The 19,836-nt window shown below is 42.0% G+C and overlaps 1 protein-coding gene across 1 annotated transcript in view; it reads right to left on the minus strand.

Moving 5' to 3' along the window:
* Positions 1 to 638: 638 nt before the first annotated feature.
* LOC309561414 (ficolin-2-like) overlaps positions 639 to 19,836 on the minus strand; it is a 109,953-nt gene continuing 90,755 nt past the window's right edge. Inside the window, exons 5-9 of the mRNA XM_082265310.1 lie at positions 16,848 to 16,886; positions 10,998 to 11,125; positions 7,697 to 7,826; positions 4,026 to 4,160; positions 639 to 1,122 (exon numbers count right to left, since the gene is read on the minus strand). Coding sequence (XP_082121436.1) covers positions 875 to 1,122; positions 4,026 to 4,160; positions 7,697 to 7,826; positions 10,998 to 11,125; positions 16,848 to 16,886 — 680 coding nt within the window. The 3' untranslated portion in view covers positions 639 to 874. The remainder of the gene's footprint in view (positions 1,123 to 4,025; positions 4,161 to 7,696; positions 7,827 to 10,997; positions 11,126 to 16,847; positions 16,887 to 19,836) is intronic.

A 19,836-nucleotide genomic window follows, 5' to 3' on the forward strand; every position in this document is an offset into this window, starting at 1 on the left:
GCTATTCTGAAAAGTTGTTTCTTGGGTTTGCTTTCCTGTTGTATATACATCTGTTTCCTTTACAAAAAGGCATATTTTTGAAGGGTCTTTACGATTATGGTAAAGAACTTTTTCCTGTTATGCTTGATTCTATTTTTATTATAAGTAGAATACTGGAAATATATCCTGTTTTGCATACTGTATGTAAGAGCCAAAGACTGAAATTAAAACAAAGTAATCCATTCACTATGCTCTTGGGTGTGAGTGAGTGGCTTCCAGGGCCCTGAAGTCTGGACGTGTGGAATGGAAAGATATGCCGGCAAAGGTTAGTAGAGACTACATAGACAGATATTGCAGAAAGGGATAAATCCCTTAGGTAGATAGATATAGTTGCAGTTCTGGGATAATGTTTTATGTTATAATAAAGTAATATATAAGGTAATATGGATACGTACCACTAACTTGTTATATATCGGGTATAGTATTATTTTACCTCCTGCTTGCAATAAAGACCCACGCTGATGAAAAAAAGGTTTTGTTTTGGTGAGTTCAGCTATCTGATACCCACTGTCCGTGGTGATTATATCTGCCTATACAGGCCAGGCATAAGTCTCAGCAAGGGATAAGTCACTATAACAACAGTTGGAGTTACTAAACAAACTAGTCAAATACAGTTATCTCCCTTAAAGGAGAGGTCTTGGGCTCAGTACAGCTAACTGTGGCAAAGCAAATACTTAGATTTTCACATGTTTATTACATTTCCATAACAGCCAATCAAAATCTTTCTTTGCATTGACTATATAACACAGTGAAATTTAAAGAAAACATTTTAAATGGTTCGATGGACAAGAGTCTTTCTTTAAATTTTTTCAGAGAGGCCTCCTGAAATTGCAGGTTACACCGGCCTAAACTTCATTTCCGTGATTTTATAAGAGTAATAATTTCCCCTGCCGGTCTCCCAATTAACTCCATTTGCATTACTGTCATGTTTTCCCCTCAAATACAGACCATTCAGGTTGGAGTCATGACAGCTTCCATACCACCAAGCACCTTTAAAATCTGCTGCACAGTTGCTTCCGTATTCATCATTGTCCCTGTCTTTTGTAGTAAAGGGACGTTCGTTATGATATCCAAGCGAGTCACCTGCAAATAAAAAAAATTGTTGGCTTTTATCCCATCCGGAGCCTTCTGCAGGAGACTTTTCAGGTTGTCGGATGTTGGTCATTGGATTACCAGCAGACAATCTTATAGCGAACAAGATTTTTAGATCAGATTGAATGCAATTGTGAGGGTTGTTCATACCAGAGGTCTAAATAAAATTTTGTCTTGAACTCTACACTCTATGCATAGGGCACCCCTGAATTCTGAAATCTGTTGGTAATGCACTCCTGAACTCTGAATTCTGTACATAGCGCACCCCAGTTACAACTGGCCCTTTGAGGGCAACCATACTACTGATGCAACCCATGATGAAATAGATTCTAACACCCCTGCCTTAGAGCATGGCTTCTGGTCCCTCCTCTAAAAGCTTTTGAGAGTGTGCTTGAGCAAAGTCCTTTCCCAGGATCCAGTTGGTGACTCTGGTCTATGGTGTGTACCTTTTAAAGGGGCCATTTACACTTACAGTTTGCGTTGGCAGCATGAAGTTGAGCAGTGTTTTTACCACCACCCCAACCACTCTCCCTTAAGCTGCAAAGGCAGCGGACAGGGGTGTACACATGCCATGGGCATAATTAAAACCCCTATTGAAATTGGCAGGTAATACTGCCTGAAAAATGTGACCCATTCAAAAACATGAGCATTGCTGTTTGCAGAGCTATCAGTCTGACCTATTAGGGGGAGCATCAGACCTGCAGAGAGACCAATGCTTCTCCACAGAGGGCCCTACTATACCCTGCTGGCAGGGGAAAGGCTTTTCTTCTCAGACAGTGCCTGCTTTAGACAGTAAACAAACAGTAAGGGCACATTCAAACCACATACAGTGAAGTGCTTTTTTTATCTGCATCAAAAAAGCATGGAAAGTTATAATGGTTCCAATGGCACAGTTCACACCAGCGCAGTGCATTCCAGTGCTTTTCAGTTCCAGAAAATAGAAGTACAACATGCTGCCTTTATCCTACACAGAATTGTACTGGAATGCTGTAAAAAGTATTAAAAAAGCGTTTAAACTTGCATGCAGAAACGTATCTTGAAATCATTTTTGTTGTGTGATCTGGACATTGAACATTTGTTGTTTTAATTCACCTGTAATATATTTAGCTGATTTACCCTAGGTTGACACCTATGCCTTTTTAAATGCATTTGCAGTTTTCAGGAATGCACTACAGTCCATTTAACATTGTTTTCTATGGTACACGTTCACATCTATGCGTTTTGCAGCCGGTGCGTTTTTGGAAAGGGTCGGGGACTTTTTTTTCTGTGTTTTTCTTGACTTGCTAGACATCAATGGAATCGCGCAAGAAATGCAAGTGTTGTCTTTGTGATGCAATTTTTGATGTGTTTTGCAGTTTTAATTTTTTTGTTCAAACACTGTTTATAGCTGGTTGCTAAGGAGTGGGCCGGGAAGTCAGCCACCGCATCCTTAACAACCGATAAGTCATCAGCTGTCAGCAACAGCTGAATGTACAAAAAGTGGCGTAGGGTCCCCCCTGAAATCTATACCAGACCCTTATCTGAGCATGCAGGTCTGGAAAAGGAGGGCCAACGTATGCCCCCCCTCCTGAACTATACAAGGCCGCATGCCCCCATCATAGGCAGATGGGTGCTTTGGGGGGATCTCTGCCCTTGCCCCACAGAACCTTGCCCCCATGTTTGATGGGGACTAAGACCTCTTCCCGACAACACTGGGCGGTGGTTGTGGGGGTCTGCAGGCAGGGGGCTTATCGGAATCTGGAAGCCCCTTTTAAGTAAACAGGGCTCCCGGATCCCGGCCCCCCCCTGTTAATGAATTTTGGCAATTCCTTTATTAAAAATGCCCCCCGTCATTGCTCTAATGTGTCTTTTTTCTATGGTACCAATGTCTTCTTCCTCCGGTACTGTAGTTTCTTCTCCCTCTGGTGCAGTCTTCTCCCCCTGGAGTGAATCCATACTAGACCCGAAGGGCCTGGTCTGAACCTGAAGGGGACCCCATGCTGTTTTTTTCCACGATTTTTTTAATGCTGGCATTTTATATATTTTTTGTACATTTAGTCATCAGCAGGGAACCCTGTTGACAGCTGATGATTCATCGGTTGTTAAGGACGCGGCAGCTGGCTTCCCGGCCTGCTCCTTAGCAACCAGCAATGTACACTTTGTTTACAGTGTGTTTAAAAAGAAAAAAAATGTAAAAACACAAAATGAATGAAAACTGCATGCAAAATCACATAAAAAACTGTTTAAAAATGCAAAATGCACTGCAAAATGTGCCGTAAAAATGCTTCAATGCCGCATAGATGTGAACCTAGACTTAAACTGGAGGTTCAGTTGGGCTTTACTGTTGATTTTCACTTTACAAACTAACCTTTTTGAGTAGAAATGATCCCACCAAATTTGATAGCATTTGGTCTTGTTGACTCAAGAAACAAGGGTACTAAAATCCTATCTTCTCCCGTTCCCCCAACTAGCGCTTTATCAATGATTATACTGGCCCATCCATAAACCTGAACTGTAATTTTCTCAAACTTTTAAGACCATTACACATTCCTCTGTAAATTATAAACTATCTGTTGTAAAACCTAGTGGGGTTGATTCACTAAAACTGGAGAGGGCAAAATCTGGTGCAGCGGTGCATGGTAGCCAATCAGCTTCTAACTTCAGCTTGTTCAATTAAGCTTTGACAAAAAAAACCCTGGAAGCTGATTGGTTTCTATGCAGAGATGCACCAGATTTTACACTTTGCAGTTTTAGTAAATCAACCCCATTAGTAGCTAATAGTGTTCTATTTGTATTTTCAATTGGTTATTACAAAAACAATAAAACCCATCTTTAAAAAAAAAACAAAAAAACACATTTTTTTGTTTTTCTAATTTGGAACATTTCTTTAGGTTTCCTATTGAAAGGGTATATACCTGCATTGCCTCTTGTATAGGCTCCAAGCTTCAGTTTGTAATTGTCCTTTTCTCCCAAAATGACAAATGAGGCATAGGCAGCATAACTGAAGGTATTTTCAAAATCGATCAGATCAACCCGAAACTCATGTGTTCCTGCAGGTTAATACATACATGAAACCACAGTTGTTCAAATAAACACTGATCAACGTCAAACACATGGATATTTTGAATGCAGGATGCTCTAAGCAAATAATAAATGCCCAACCATATCTTCAGCAAGGGATGTTCCAGAGGTCAACTCGAGTGTGTTATCTAGTAAGAGGAAATCTTTTATTGGAAGGGTAACAACACCATTGTTTCTACCAGCTAGAGTTGCAGTAGAGAACCTTAGGTCAAGATGGCATTGTTCGAAGACTCCAGGTACGTGGACCAAAGGGCATTTCCAGTAAGTGCTAGAGTGGCTGGTTGAGAACTTTCCCAACCTTAGTGGTGTGAACTAACAACGATGTGCAATTTTGAATTTCACAAGTCTATTGCTGGCTGGGATCAATTGTTTGAACAGGTAATCGTCCCAGTCATCATTGTCTAAACTTGTAACATTTTGTGATCATTTCTCTCTGCACTTATTTAAGGCTTGAGGTCCTGGATTTTGCAGAGCCATATATAAATGTTGTAATTACCAGTAGTTTTAGGCAAATACTCAACTCTTAGGCTGGGTTCAAAGTCGCCCGACTCTGAAGCGCAAATTCAGCGTGGTTTGCAAATGACTTCTCTAATAGAAGCCAATGCAAGTTGCCCCCAAAGTAGTGCAGGAACCTTTTTTTAAGTCAGAGTGACTTGAGTTGCACTGATTAGAACGGTTCCATTGCACTGAATGGAGCGCAACTTGTCAGGCGGCTAAGTCATCTGACAAATTGCCCCAGGATGAACCGGGACTTATTAGGGAAGATTCCAGTCTTGTAGTAAACAACCTAAAATGTATCAAATTAAATTGAGGAGTGCCAGAATGTCGTAATTAGATATAACAAAATGAGTACCAGTTTGGAAGAGAATATTGAAATTTCAGTGCAGTAATTGAAAGAAGTTTGTCATTCATAAACAGTTCCCCAAGAACCTTTATGCCTTTTGATGCCCAAAAGGCTGGCTCTGGATTCTTAAGTAGGTGGGGTAGCATAGGACTGAACCACAAAGCACAATGAGGTGACCATTGGTTAGAAGGTTTACAATTCACACAGGACTTGAGTTCTGTACAATGCTTTAAAAGTACCATTTTCTTTGTTAATCGTAAGCCAATTGTGAGCATGTGAGAATTCATCTGACAGAACACATTGAAAGAAATTGGGGAGAGTCCAGATGGGGAGGTTGTCTTAGGATAACTAGGCTATTGTTGCAGAAAAGAAGATGATATTTGTGTGTCTCAGTATTTTAAAAAAAAGATAGTGGGATCCAGATGGTGGCATTCCTAGGTACATACAGAAACATCATCTTGACTAAATTTAATTTAAATATGAGAAATAACTATTAAGTATTTTTTTTAAATGCAAGCTGTGTAAAAACAAAATTCAACCTGGTATCAGTCTCTTGCACTCCACTATACAGAAGAGCTGGATTGTGCAAGGAACAAGCAGTACAAGGAGCCAATCGGCTCATGTGCTAATAAGAAGCGTGCTAATAGGAGAAGAAAGCAGAGTGACAGAGAGATGAGCTCCTCCATGTTCTTTTTATGCTTTCACTGTCCACCCACAGGCAGGGATGGGGCCATGATGACCTGAGCTCAGAGGAAGTGGGTTGAATGATGCTTGCCATGGTCATAAAAATATTGGATTTTAGGCTTCCTACATTTTCTGGTTACTGTGCTTTGCTGAATCTAATTTTTAGATACTTAAAGTAGAAGTCTGGTCTAAATCGATCTAAGCTTAAACTACCCCCATTCTAAGCCCTATACTAACTAGTCTGTGAAAGAAAGATGTGTATACTTATTTAAAGGTTCTCCGGTCCGCACACATGATCTCCCCAAAGACCAGCTTCAGGGAAGAGGAGAGATTAGTGACAATGGCTGCAATGCCTGGGCAGTGACATCACCCATAGACTTACACTGGGGCATCTGTTGCCCGCTGTCTCTCCGCTACCCTAAAGCCAGCACTGGGAACCAATTGCACGACTGGACCAGAGCTCACTTAGATGAGGTATGTATACACATCTTTCATAGTTACATAGGTAATATGGTTAAATAAAAAAGTCCACCCAGTTCAACCAACAAAGAAAAAAAAATTAAATCCTCCTACACTATCCAATACCCACAGTTGAGCCAGGGAAAGGCAAAAAGCCCCAAATAAAGCAAGATCCAATGGATCAACTTTCCTATAAATATTAATGTCCAACTCTATTGTGTGCATTCAGGAAAGAATCCAGGCCTTTATTAAATCAATCTACTGAGCTGGTCAGAACCACCTCTGGAGGGAGTCTTTTCCACATTTTTACAGCTCTTACTGTGAAGAAGCCTTTCTGTATTTGGAGATTAAATCTCTTTTCCTCTAGATGTAAAGAGTGCCTCCTTGTCCTCTGTGATGACCTTAAAGTGAATAAAGCTACACCAAGTTCACTATAAGGACCACTTATGTGTTTATACATTTTGATAATATCCCCCCTCAATCTACTCTTCTCAAGAGAGAATAAATTCAGATCCTCTAATCTTTATCTTACACATTAGCCATGTGTGGGGAACGGTGTCAAACACTTTTACAAAATCCACGCCACAGCCACTCCATTGTCTAAGGTTTTGCTCACCTCCTCATAAAAAGAAATCAGATTTGTATGACTACTTCTGTCTTTCATGAATTCATGCTGTCTGCTTAAAATGTTTTTTTTTTTTCTAGCAAGAACTCATCTATGTGGTCTTTTATTAAACTCTCCAGTATCTTCCCAACTATACTGTAGAAGTTAAAGAACAGGTTTATAGTTACTGTAAAGACTTTGAACCCTTTTTAAATATAGGCACCACATTGGCCTTATGCCAATCCAGTGGTACTATTCCAGTCATTAAAGAGTCCCTAAAAATTAGAAACAATAGCTTTGAAATGGCTTATGTGATTATGTGGACGCTGTCTCGGAGACGCGCATACGCTGCCGGAGCCGTGCTCCCACTGTGCATATTATTTAGCACTGATCACTGTACTGGTGTCACTGGTCCCCAAAAAGTATCACGGGTAGTGTCAGATTTATCCACCGCAATGTCACAGCCCCGCTAAAAGTCGCTAATTGCCGCCATTACTAATAAAACAAACAAATAAAAATAAAAAGTCCAAAAATCTATCCCATAGTTTGTAAACGCTATAACTTTTGCGCAAACCAATAATATACGCTTTTTGGGATTTTTCTTTACCAAAATTATGTAGCAGAATACAAATTGGCCTAAACTAATAAAAAAATTGATTTTTTAAATTTTTTTATTGGGAATGTTTTTATAGGAGAAAGTAAGACATTGTATTTTTTTCAAAATTGTCGCTGTTTTTTTGTTTATAGCGCAAAATCTAAAAACCGTAGAGGTGATCAAATACCACCAAAAGAAAACTATTATCAAGCCACCTTCTCATTAATACTGGGTTTCCTAAAACAAACTCTTATAATCAACTTTGAACTACGCAGCCCCATAAGCAGATCCACCCATAATGCATCAATGTATCAATTACCAGATGATGTCAGCAGATGGATATTATCATTCCCCAGCCAGAATTCACTCAGCTGATTGCCAAATCCTCTCTTGTAGTCCTTCCAATCTCTTAAAAAATTCACTGTGCCATCATACCGTCTCTGGAATACCTAAAGTTTAAAACAGATCACAAGGTAAGATGATGGTGCCAATCGCATATGCCAGGATAGAAGCAAGATGACTGATGATGAATAAGGGAAGCTTTTGTAGCTGGACTAGTAGTAGTTACAGTTGAATACTACTAGCTATACCATGACCTGAATACATGAGAACCTTCACAGTTCTATTCTGGGTGACTAGTCTGGGTTAAATAGCTCTGAAACTTTACAGAATAGCATTGTTGTAGATGCATACATTAAAAATGGAATTACAGTTTTTGTTATTGGTATGTGTCATCATTGTCAAACACAACATAAAAGTACCAACCTCCATATTATCATACTGTATATTGTATATGATGGGAACTAAAAAAGCTATAAGATTTAACACATGCCAGGGACTACTTCCCCTCTTAGAACTGACTCAAGCAGCAGTATAAGAAGTTATATAAATTCACTCCCGGCCAGCACACTGATTGATAAGTGATATGCCAAAGTCCACATAAAAATCTGTTAATGTTATGCATTATACCTGCCTTAGATCTTTCCATTTATCAGTTGTTTGGTTTAGCCATTCACCAGCACCAGCAGATTATCTATTCATCAGCATGCAGGTAAAACAGAAACATTTGAAGGGCCTTGTTTAAGCTCTATCATTAAGTGGATTGGGTGAATCAACAGTACATATAAAATATATAAATCTCTTTGTCTGATATATTACATTTTGGACTAGTTGTATGGAAAAGTTTTGTGCAGCCAAAGCTGTGATCCAGCAGTCAACCCATCCAAAAGCCATGAGACTGCTGCTGGGCTCCACCATCTTGGATGTTATGTCAGCAGCTCAAGCAAACTTAGCTATCACTCTATAGTATTCCCCTTTTACTCCTTTCCTGGCAGGTACATAACTGTTTGCAGGGAGGGGAGAGGTAGTGCGGAGGAGCTAAGTCTACACAGACGATGAATGCGTATGTAGTGCTACCACCAGATAGGATGGGTCCTCTATTCTTTGCCTCAACCTTTTCAAGAACTTCAGCCCCTCTGAAACACCACGTTGAGTGTACAAACATACAATATCACAGGAATTCTTTTGAAGTAATACATAGTACCCAATAGTGGTGCTGTATCAAAGAAAACAGGCAACAAACCTGGTAGTAAAGGCAAACGTAATATATTGTTACCCAATACGGTTGGAAACTAGGCAAGTGTAAAATGGACTAACAATGGTAATAACACAATTTAGCATGCAACGTGATTAACAGCAGTAAAGACCAGGCATAAGATGACATTTGACGTCCAGAGCAGCATAAACAGTAGCAAGGCCACCTCAAGTGCAGTAGTGAGCAGTAGTAAATCTAGTAGCTTATTCTACTGAGTGTTGTAACTATATTGACAGAGCGCATTTATGGCAGCAATGCTAGTCCTAGAAAAGGAGGCTGGTAGGGAAAGGGGCAGGGGAACAAAGAGCACTTACAGAATTAGTATTATAGGAGGGGCAGTCCTTTAGGATGTGCTTCTGCCGACTATCGTTGGGGCCGTTTAAGAGCATTAGTGCACCTAACAATAGTCCCAGTTAACCTGCATGTAGTATAGGTATGGTATAGTCTCAGCACAGGTGCAAGTTACATGTGGTTCAGATGTGAGTAAATGTTCTGTATAATGCGATAAAGGGTTGGTATAGGGGTAGTTTAGATTGGGAATAAGTGTTGTCGAGAGTGCAGTATGGTATAGTATGGTATAGTATCAGCAATGGACGAAAAACCCTCTCACTAGTTCCCGGGATGCTGCAGTAACCTCGCGCTGTAGAAGGGGGGTCCCTTTGTCTCTCTCTTTGCCTCTGATGGTCAGCGATTGGAAACTCTGGGTGGTAGGAAGCCCTAGGTTAAAGAAAAATTGGGGTCTCCCTGCATCAACGGTGCAGATGTGATCAGTGCGGTCTGTGTTGCACTGCTCCAGGTATCTCTCTTCCTAGGTCTCAGGCTCTATCTGGTTTGGTCTCCCAGCAGTCTGGTCAGTGTGAAGCAGATGTGCTCTTCTCAGTCCCCACAGCTTTAGCAGGAAGAGTTTAATAAACCAATCTCACCACCCCCCCTCCTTCCTCCACACTGCTCTGTCTACATGTCTGTGGGCTTGCTTGCTTGCTTGGCTTTTGCTTTAGAAGAGAATGGTGCAGCATAACATCTGTATCTCAATAGAGGGACAGAAGAATAAAAGGCAATGTCACCTTCTCCATATTGCTGTAGTCCAGCATCTGGTACACAATGTGAGTTTTATCCCTGTCTAGCTGCATAAATTAAAGAGGAGAGGGTCCACAAGATAAGTCAATAAAGGGGACACTGACAGTAATAAAAGCAGCTTTATTGAAAAAATATCAAGTATAATTAATTGCAACAATTACCAATTGTGTGTAAAAAGCAGCATTGGGGCTACGGGGGTACAGATTCGGGTATATGGTCATGAATCAGACATCCATATAAGTGGCACCCAATGATATCAGGCTGGAGATTTTGCGTCCCTATCCCAGGGAGCAGGATTTGTTAGTGAGGTCTGCTCATTGTGCTCAGGATGCAACTCATCCTGTCTAGAGAGTGTTTCACACTGGTCCAAAAGGGAGGCATGTTGGACAGTGGAAGGAAACCTGACAAATGGGTGCATGGGCTTTTGATACAGTCCTGATGATTGGCAGAGGGAAAAGTGCCTCGGTGCATGTTGGGATACTGTATAAAAGCCAGGAGCACATGTGCTCAAGGTCTTTTGTTGGGGAGCGAAGTCCCGAAGGGGGTCTACATATGTCTAAGAGCAGTCATGGGGGCCCAAGAAAATGTTTGCCCAGGGTCCATTCAATATTAAAAACGGCCCTGCCTGGATGCACTATAACACCAAGAGTGATGCACAGTAGGTAGATGCCCCCCTATGCAAGGGGCCTAAAACCTGCTCCTGACTACTTTTTTATTGTGCATGTGGTTTTTAAATAAAAATCTAACCCATCAAGATGAAAATCTGTCTCGTCTCCAGTGCTAAGCTGCCTGCCCAGGATTACAGGCGCAGGGGTCACATGCACACAGAAAAAACCTAGCCTGATTTGTGTCTAAATTAGTCCCAGATTTGCTTGATAAGTCCCTCATTCTATATGTATGTTGATTGTAAAAAGGTGGCTTCTCTTGGCTGACATTTAAAAAAACTTACAATCCATCCTCCTCCTTCTGTATCCATGTCACAGAAAACTGTTAGTGACTTCTCCCCGTCAGGATATATGGTGTACCAGCCACTGAGGAAGGTGCCCAGGTTGATCAACTCTTTGCAGTTCCGTGCGGCTACAGGAGAAACACAATCATGTGAGCGAGTGCGGCTTAGGATAAAAAAAAAGGCAGCGAGTGAACAGTTTGTCAATACCTGAATGACAGAGAGCTGTTATTATGAGTATGTAAAGCCAAAGCTTTTACAGTTTATTATAGAGGGAGTGTGTAAAACCCAAATGACTTATTTTATATCTCTATGTAAAAAAAAGAATTTGGCTTTAGATAGACAATAAAGATGATCTTTAGGCCGATATAAAAGCATACATTGATGCACTTCTGCATTCATAAATTCATAATTACATATTGTTTTTTAAATGCAGGCAGTATACGCAACTAGTATCCTCTTTTTGTCCACTGACAACTGTCCACTGAATACCCTACACCGGGGTGGCCCCCCTCAGGTAAGGCCCCTTGACATAATCCCCTGTACTCATGATACTGTTTTTCTAGGGTCTCCAGTGTCTCCCCCTCAGTCAGCTTTCCTGGACCTCTGGGTTCAGATCCATTCCTCTGGCCCTCAGGACAACCTCCTGATGCCATGTGCCACTGCTACAGAGGAGGAGGCAGCCGCTACCCTCCCTCCGGGACTCTGCTCACCAGCCAAAGATCCTGAAACACATGTGCTCCTGGCTTTTATACAGTATCCCAGAATGCACCGAGACAGCCTGTCTCTACCAATCACCAGGACTGTATTAAAGTCTATGTATCCATGGGTCAGGTTTCCTCCCACTGTCCAACATGCCTCCCTATTGGACCAGTGTGAAACACTCACTAGACTCAATGAATCACATACTGAGCACACTGAGCAGACCTCACTAACAGATCCTGCTCTCTCTGCTAGACAGAAAGCAATATAGAATTTGCCTGCCGCTCCTCTGACAGGCAGACAGAGCCAAAAACTATACTCACTCTCTAGCACCTACCTAGGAGGGTGCTACACATACATATGTGGAATGTAGCTGCAGTATGTAGCATGCTGATAGTAGGAGAATGCACAGTAACAGAGATGAGCTCATGAGCCTACTGCCTCTCCTTTCACTGTCCTGTTAAGGCCTCTTGCACAACGGATGCTTTGACCATCTCTTCTAAATGCCTTTCCTCCTGGCAGCGGTGTTTTGGCTTAAAAAAATGTGACGCTTGTAAATGCCTGTAACGCATTTAGGCACATCAAGTGCTTGGGCGCTAATTCATTTAGATGGCAAGAATAATAATTTATTCTGGCCATTAAAACATATTAACACTTAAGTGCTAAACGTGCCTAGCGTTAACATGCATTTAGATTAGCATCAAGCATTTTCTCTGCCAAAATGCTGCTGCTCCTGAACACGCTGGCCCTGGCTTTTTATTTTTCTGCCTTTAAACACCCCTGCCTCTAATCTTTTCTAAATGCCTATGTTTGCATGGACACATGGGTTAATATACAGGGGCATTTAGAGGCAAAAAAAATGCCCCTAAAAGCAGCAGAAAAAAATGCCCAGTGTAAACAAGACTTAACCACTTAAGCCCCGGAAGATTTTACCCCCTTCCTGACCAGGGCCTATTTTGCGATTCGGCACCTAGTGACTTTAACGGACAATTGCGCGGTCGTGCAAAGCTGTACCCAAATGAAATTGATGTCCTTTTTTCCCCACAAACAAAGCTTTCTTTTGGTGTTATTTGATCATCTGTGCGATTTTTTGATCATGTGCTATAAACAAAAAAAGAGCAACAATTTTGCAAAAATAACAATATTTTTCACATTTTTTTTATATGAAATTCCCGGAAAAAAAAATGTAAAAATCAAAATTTTTTAACATTTTAGGCCAATTTGTTTTCTGCTACATATGTTTGGTAAAAAAAAAAATCACAAAAAGCGTATTTTGATTGGTTTGCACAAAAGTTATTGCGTTTACTAAGGGAAAGATTTTTGTAATGTCTATTGTTTTTTTTTAAGGAGTAATGGCGGCGATCTGCGATTTTTTTTGCAGATCGGACCCTTGACTGAGATTTTTGACACTTTTGGGGGTACCAGTACCATTACTGCAGTAATCAGTGCTATACATATGCACTGTTACTGTAAAAATTACACTGGCAGGGAAGGGGTTAACTTTATTGGAGAACGAGGGGTTAAGTGTGTCCCTAGGGGCATGCTTCTAACTGTGATTGGATGTGGCTTTTCATGTAACAGCAGAGATCTACGGTCCTACATAGCAGGACCATATGATCTCTGCTGTTACACAAGGGAGAATGACAGGCGGCTTTGTTTACATTAGCCGCCTGCCTTTCTCCCGGTGTAACCGTCGATCGCGAGTGAGCGGCGGACATCGGGTCCGCCGCTCACATGCGCGGGGGGGTCCGTGAGCGAGCGGTAGAAGGAGCGCGCCTCCGGCGGCGCGCGCTCGCTCCCTAAAGCCTCACAAGCTAGCGACGTAGTACTACGTCACTTTGCCTGTGAGGGGCTGACTGCCGACGTAGATAGTCGTTAGGCAGTCGGCAAGTGGTTAAAGCAGAGATCCACCCAAAAGTTGAACTTCTGCTCATTTGCTTCTCCCCCTCCTCCATTGCCACATTTGGCACCTTTCAGGAGGGAGGGGGGACCGCGGCGCTGTCCCTCGGAAGTTCCGTCCAGTTTCTCATCCCCCGAGCCAATCAGAATGTGCAGCGCGCTTCACGCATGCGCAGTAGGGAGCCGGCTGTGAAGCCAAAAGGCTTTATTGCCGTTTTCCCTCACAGTGAATGGCGGTGGGAGCACACGACAGCCAAACCAAAAATCGGCTGGGGTGCTGACATCACGGGCTCCCTGGACAGGTAAGTGTCTACATATTAAAAGTCAGCAGCTACAGTATTTGTAGCTGCTGACTTTACTTTTTTTTTTTCCACAGCTGGAACACCTCTTTCAAAGTGATTGTAAAGTCTAATTTTTTTCTATTAAAATAACAAAACATGTTCTACTTACCTCCTCTGTGCAGTGGTTTTGCACAGGGCAGCCAGGATCCTCCTCTTCTTGGGTCCCAGCTGGAGCTCCTGGTCTCTCCCTCTTTTTTAGTGCCCCCACAGCAAGCAGCAAGCATCTTCAAAGCCCAACTTCTTAGTAAAAAAAAGCCCAACATGCTCTTTGGGCTTATTTACATTTGCAGTTGGGTGGTTGGGGGGGGGTCACTGAAAAAAAATGGTTGAGCTGCGGTTTTATCTCCAGGCCACCCACCTTAAAATAACACAGTGGCCAGATGAAGTTGCATACATGCACGGCAAAAATTTTATATGAATGGGGTTAGGCTCCCTTTCCAAACCCCTGTTTGACTGTCAAAAATGAATGCGTTCCACCATGAATCGTTCTTCAGGTACCATTGCAAGTGTACACGAGCCCTTATAGGCATTAGGGAAGCTGTGCATGGTGCAGATTCTGCACTGTATCCAAAGTGTCCTCAAGAGCTGCTGCTCTGGTAAGGTGATGATATTGCTACTGGTGGCTCCTTCTAAAGATAGAAGATGGGCTAGAGATGGGCTCAGGCGTGTTCGAGATCCTAGTCCCAACCCACCTGCCCGATCCCACCAGGAAGCCGATACTGCACACAGCGAATCACAGACAGTGAGACATTTCTCATGTCGGCTTCCTGGTGGGATCGGGCAGGTGGGTTGGGACTAGGATCTCGAACACGCCTGAGCCCATCTCTAGCCCATCTTCTATCTTTAGAAGGAGCCACCAGTAGCAATATCATCACCTTACCACATGGTGATGATGGCCATACCTTTCAACTTTCTGAGATGGGACTGAGAGACACCTATTAGCAAAAGTATGTAGGCATAGGACACCCACCCTACCACGGTCCCTTAAAGGAGAATTAAACAAAAAAAAACATTAGTTAAACCCACAAGTGCTTTTTTTTTTTTTTTACTACAACTATTCCTTTATACTGGCTTTTGAAATTTACAAATGCAGCAATTTAGAAATTGGATTAAAGGTTTAGCACTAAGAAACACTTTTTGAAAGATAAAACGTGCATTTTGTTTACAACGATATAGATCAGACCAAAATGAGGGAAAAATCAGAGGGACAGAGTGACTTTCTTCAAAATCAGGGACAGTCCCCTGAAATCAGGGACAGTTGGAAGCTATGAGGATGAGAAAAAAGGGGTTACCCAGGCACTATGAAATAAAGAAATAAAGAACAACAAGGTACATGAGAAAAGCCGCAAACACCATATTTGACAAGTTCCCAAGTCAGACAATGTAAAAAGAGAAGAAAGGTGGCTTCTAACATAGACAAATAAATAAATATTGTGCTGAAGCTATGTGCAAAGTATAAATAAAATGATCCCAAAAAACCAACAATAAATTAATAAAATAAGCCAATATAAAAAAAATTAAAAATAAATTGACGTAGAAATAACCAGATATTGTAGTATAAAACAGCCAAGGGTGCGCAAATATAAGTGTGAATAATATATGTTGGGTCTCAGAGAAAGATAAAAAATTGTCAGATACCAGAACACCAAAGAAATGCAAATCGTCTGATATCAATAAATTGGTCAGGAATATAGCAAATAGCTAATTCAGGGTGGACATAAAAATCATATAAAGGCGATACTAGGTGACAGTGCAATATAGGAACCCATAAATGTCAGAAATAAAATACAAATGAACAGTGTAAACCATGGGCTTCTCACGTTAAAATAGAAAGTCCAATGATCCTAAACCTAGTAAACACACTGTCCCAAATAAAGGCACGCTGATGAAGTCACATGACGGTGACGGCACGCGTAGGGCAACTGATAGCACCGGAATCGTTGCCGGAGGACAAGCCGGCTTGTTTATGCTCTGTATGCTGCTCGCGGCTTCCTGAATTGTGAGTTGCTAGCAATATTTTTTTACTAAATAAATTTATAAACAGTATCACACTATTTGGAGCCTTCTTTCTCCCTCATTTATTTGCGAGTCCATCCACCCTGACCATCCCTCAAAGCCAGGAACCGAAAAAGGATGGACCAGCTCCAGAGACTGTCCCTATGCTCTTAGAGGTACAAGCAAGCAAGAAGAGCCCACACGCAGATCCATAGCAAGTTTGGATTATAGGCTGTTACCTTACAGCCGTGAGGTTAGAAGATAGTACAGCCATACCAACTTGGGATTTTGTCTTCTTCCCCGCAGTCATTCATTACTGCCGACACAAGTGGTGTCTTATTTGAAACGTACTGCAGAGGGGCACATTGCCTTTATTTGCTTGTAATTTCCCCTATGGACAGTGTATTTACTAGGTTCAGGATCATTGGACTTTCTATTTTAACGTGAGGAGCCCGTGGTTTACACTGTTCATTTGTATTCTATTTCTGATATTTATGGGTTCCTATATTGCACTGTCACCTAGTATCGCCTTTATATGATTTTTATGTCCACCCTTAATTAGCTATTTGCTATATTCCTGACCAATTTATTGATATCAGAAGATTTGCATTTCTTGGGTGTTCTGATATTTGACAATTCTTTATCTTACCCTGAGACCCAACATATTTTATTCACACTTATATTTGCGCACCCTTGGCTACTTTATACTACAATATCTGGTTATTTCTATGTCACTTTATTTTTGAATTTTTTTATATTGGCTTATTTTATTAATTTATTGACGGTTTTTCAGGATCATTTTATTTATACTTTGCACAAAGCTATGAGGATGGCCCTTGTAGTGAAGAAGTGTTTGTATAGAGAGAAGGGTACAAAACAGTCTTTAATCCCCCGGAATAATATTCCCATGACTCACCATAGCCTCGGTCTGGAGTGCCCATGTCTCCTTTCTCTCCTAGAAAAGACAGAATGTAGTGAGTTGGGTACAGAGTTCTTTGTGTACACTATGGATCATTATTCTCCCTCCTAATACCTAAAGTAAATGTATAGCTAAAACTTTTTTATGTAGCCACAATGCTGTAAGCAGGAGTGTCTTATGAAATTTGGACTGCTTGGCTGTATTCAGTCAATGCTAATATATATTCTGGCTTCGTTCAGTTCCCACTGCGTGTGCGTGGCTGTCAGTTCTCCCTCCTGCCAGTAGGTGTCACTGGTACCTCTGCCATTAGTGTTAGGATACCCAGTGGTCTTGGGTTATGAATATTTATATCATTTCTCAGCCAACCACTAGGAGTTTCTTTGCCAGTGATGCATTATGGAAAAGGGTATAAATATTTGGGGTGAGCTTGAGCAAGGTCTTTTCCCCCCTGGTCTGCAGCCTGGGGAGGTATAAATACTCCTCAGTTGTCACTTTAGGCCTTGGGTATGGATTGGGGGGGACCCCCCGATCCATTTTCTTTTACATTTTTCTATTGCCAGCAATGTTTTTTTTTTTTTCATTCAGCTGTCAGCGGGGAAATCCATTGACAGCTGATGTCTCATCCATTGTTAAAATAGCCACAGCCGACTTCCCAGCCCGCTCCTTAACTACAAGCTATTCACTGTGCCCTGATTGGGCAAAGCTTTGCCCAATCAGGGCTTAGGATGCACTTTGCCACCTGTAGTGCATTGTGGGGCACTCAGCAGGCAAACATCCCACTGAGTGCCCTACCAATTTGGGTGTTTGCCAAATAGGCGATCAAGCAATGTTCAGACCAAACTTTTGCCCTATAAAGTGGTAGGATTATAGCTTTGTCTCTGGAGTATATCCCCCTTTTTTATGCATGCTAATATTCTGTCGACTTTGCTAGCTGCAGCTTGACATTGCCTGTTATTGCTCGGTCAGTTTTCTACTAGGACCCCCATATCTTTCTCCATCCTTGATTCCCCCAGAGGTTCTCCATCTAGTTATCAGTTTGTGCTTTGTAAATGGTCCTACGGGGGGTGCGCGAGCTTCCACTTGGATTGCATTGACGATCCAAGCGAAAGTGGAAGCGGTTACCTGTCAAAACTTGGTACCCGCTCCCAAGCAGAAAAAAATAACATGCTAAATATAGGAGAGGAAGGGAGAGGAGGACATAAAGTGGAACTTCTCTTTTTGGGTGGAGTTCTGTTTTAAAGTGATTGCAAATGATGACATTTTATTTTTTTTAAATAACAAACATGTTATTGCACTGAGCAGCTCTGATCCTCCTCTCAGTGACCCATAGCAAGCCACTTGCTATGGGGGCACTCATGCAGGCTCACTCCCGTGCCCCAATCTGTGTGTCTGTTGATCTCGCTGCTGTCTCTGAGCAAATGAGGAGGGAGAGAGCGGATAGAGCCTCTGCTCTCTTGCATATTGCTGGATCGAAATTGGTAAGTATAAAGGGGGAGCTGGAGAAGGGGGGGGGGCTGCATGCAGAAGGTTTTTTACCTTAATGCAGAGAATGCATTATGGTAATAACCTTCAGCCTTCAGAACTGCTTTAACTGCTTATGGACTGGCCTAAGCAGATATACTGCGGTTGGGCGGCTCTCCTGTGTGAAGTTATGCATCTGTACATTATTTTGTGCACTGGGTCCGAGGCGCGGGACGCCACGGCCGGCTCCCTCTGTGATTTGACACAGCGGGAGCCAATCAACGTGTCCAGTGGACCCGATGTTCGCCGGCTCTAACTGTTCGCCCAACACTAGTGTTGACACTGATCTGCTGTGTTACCTTTTTTACTTTGGTCTGCCAATGCAATTTACTTATTTTCTAAAGGTCAGTGTGTGTCGTCTTTGTGTGGCTGCTAGCAGCCAAGGTATTTTTGTGGTGTCAACGGGAGGGAGGCTCTTTCTGGGGCTAGAGAAAGAGCAGAGGACCCAATATTACCAGCTGCTCCTGTGGGTATAGCACTACACATGCATATAGTTTTATATGTGTTTTTGTGATCATGTGAGCCCAGCATCTTCAAGGCAGATCTGCTGAGATAGGCATGGGGTTGGTGGTTCCGTCCGCACAATCCAGCCAATACCATGAAGCTGTGATGTCATGGGCTGACTATGGGACTGCAGTCACGCTGTGAAAATTGCAAGATCTACTGTGCATGTCTATCAATGTCACCATGCGTGTGAACCCACGATTAGCACTGACACAGGAAATTGGGCAGAATCACTAGGTATTTTGAGTTGATTAGCCAGTACATATGGAATACGAATTCGAATACGGGTTCTGAAACTTAACATATAGGAGGAAAATGCTGGAAGAAAATTTTGTTTTCATGTTACATAAATTGTACCAGTCTGTGCTACAAATCTGGGCTTGGTGATGTTAGCTGGGGAGGTGTTCAGTCTAGGTTCAAATGTTTGCGCATGTTTGCACATGCACGTCACAGGTACAGCAGCCCATACATTTGAAAAATGTGGGAAAGAAGTCCCCAACCCTTTTTTAAAAATGCACCTCATGGATCCACATTTGGGTTTTGCCAATATGTGGGTGTACCATTTAGACTTATAATCAGAATTGGTGCTGTGCTCCTGGGAACAATCAGTGCTACTTTCTCTTTAAATCTGCATTATCAAAATACAGTTGGAACAATATCTGAAATGTTAATTCTAAATCAAAATAACGTGATAATTCAGTCCTTATTAAAATGTCCTGTAGTCCTCCTATTTAAGAACACAGATCTCTGTGTTCATCTATTGAGTACATCCTCCACACAGTTAGAAAGCATCCCCTAGGGACACACCTAACCCATTGATTGCCCCTGGTGTTAACCCCTTCCATGCCAGTGTCATTATTACAGTAAGTGCATATTTTTAGCACTGATTACTGTAGTAATGTCACTGGTCCCCCCCCCCCCCCCCCCAAAGTGCCAAAAGTGTCAGTTAGGGATCCGATCT

Source organism: Pelophylax lessonae, assembly GCF_965119305.1.
Source record: "Pelophylax lessonae genome assembly, chromosome: 8".
Lineage (NCBI taxonomy): Eukaryota > Metazoa > Chordata > Amphibia > Anura > Ranidae > Pelophylax > Pelophylax lessonae.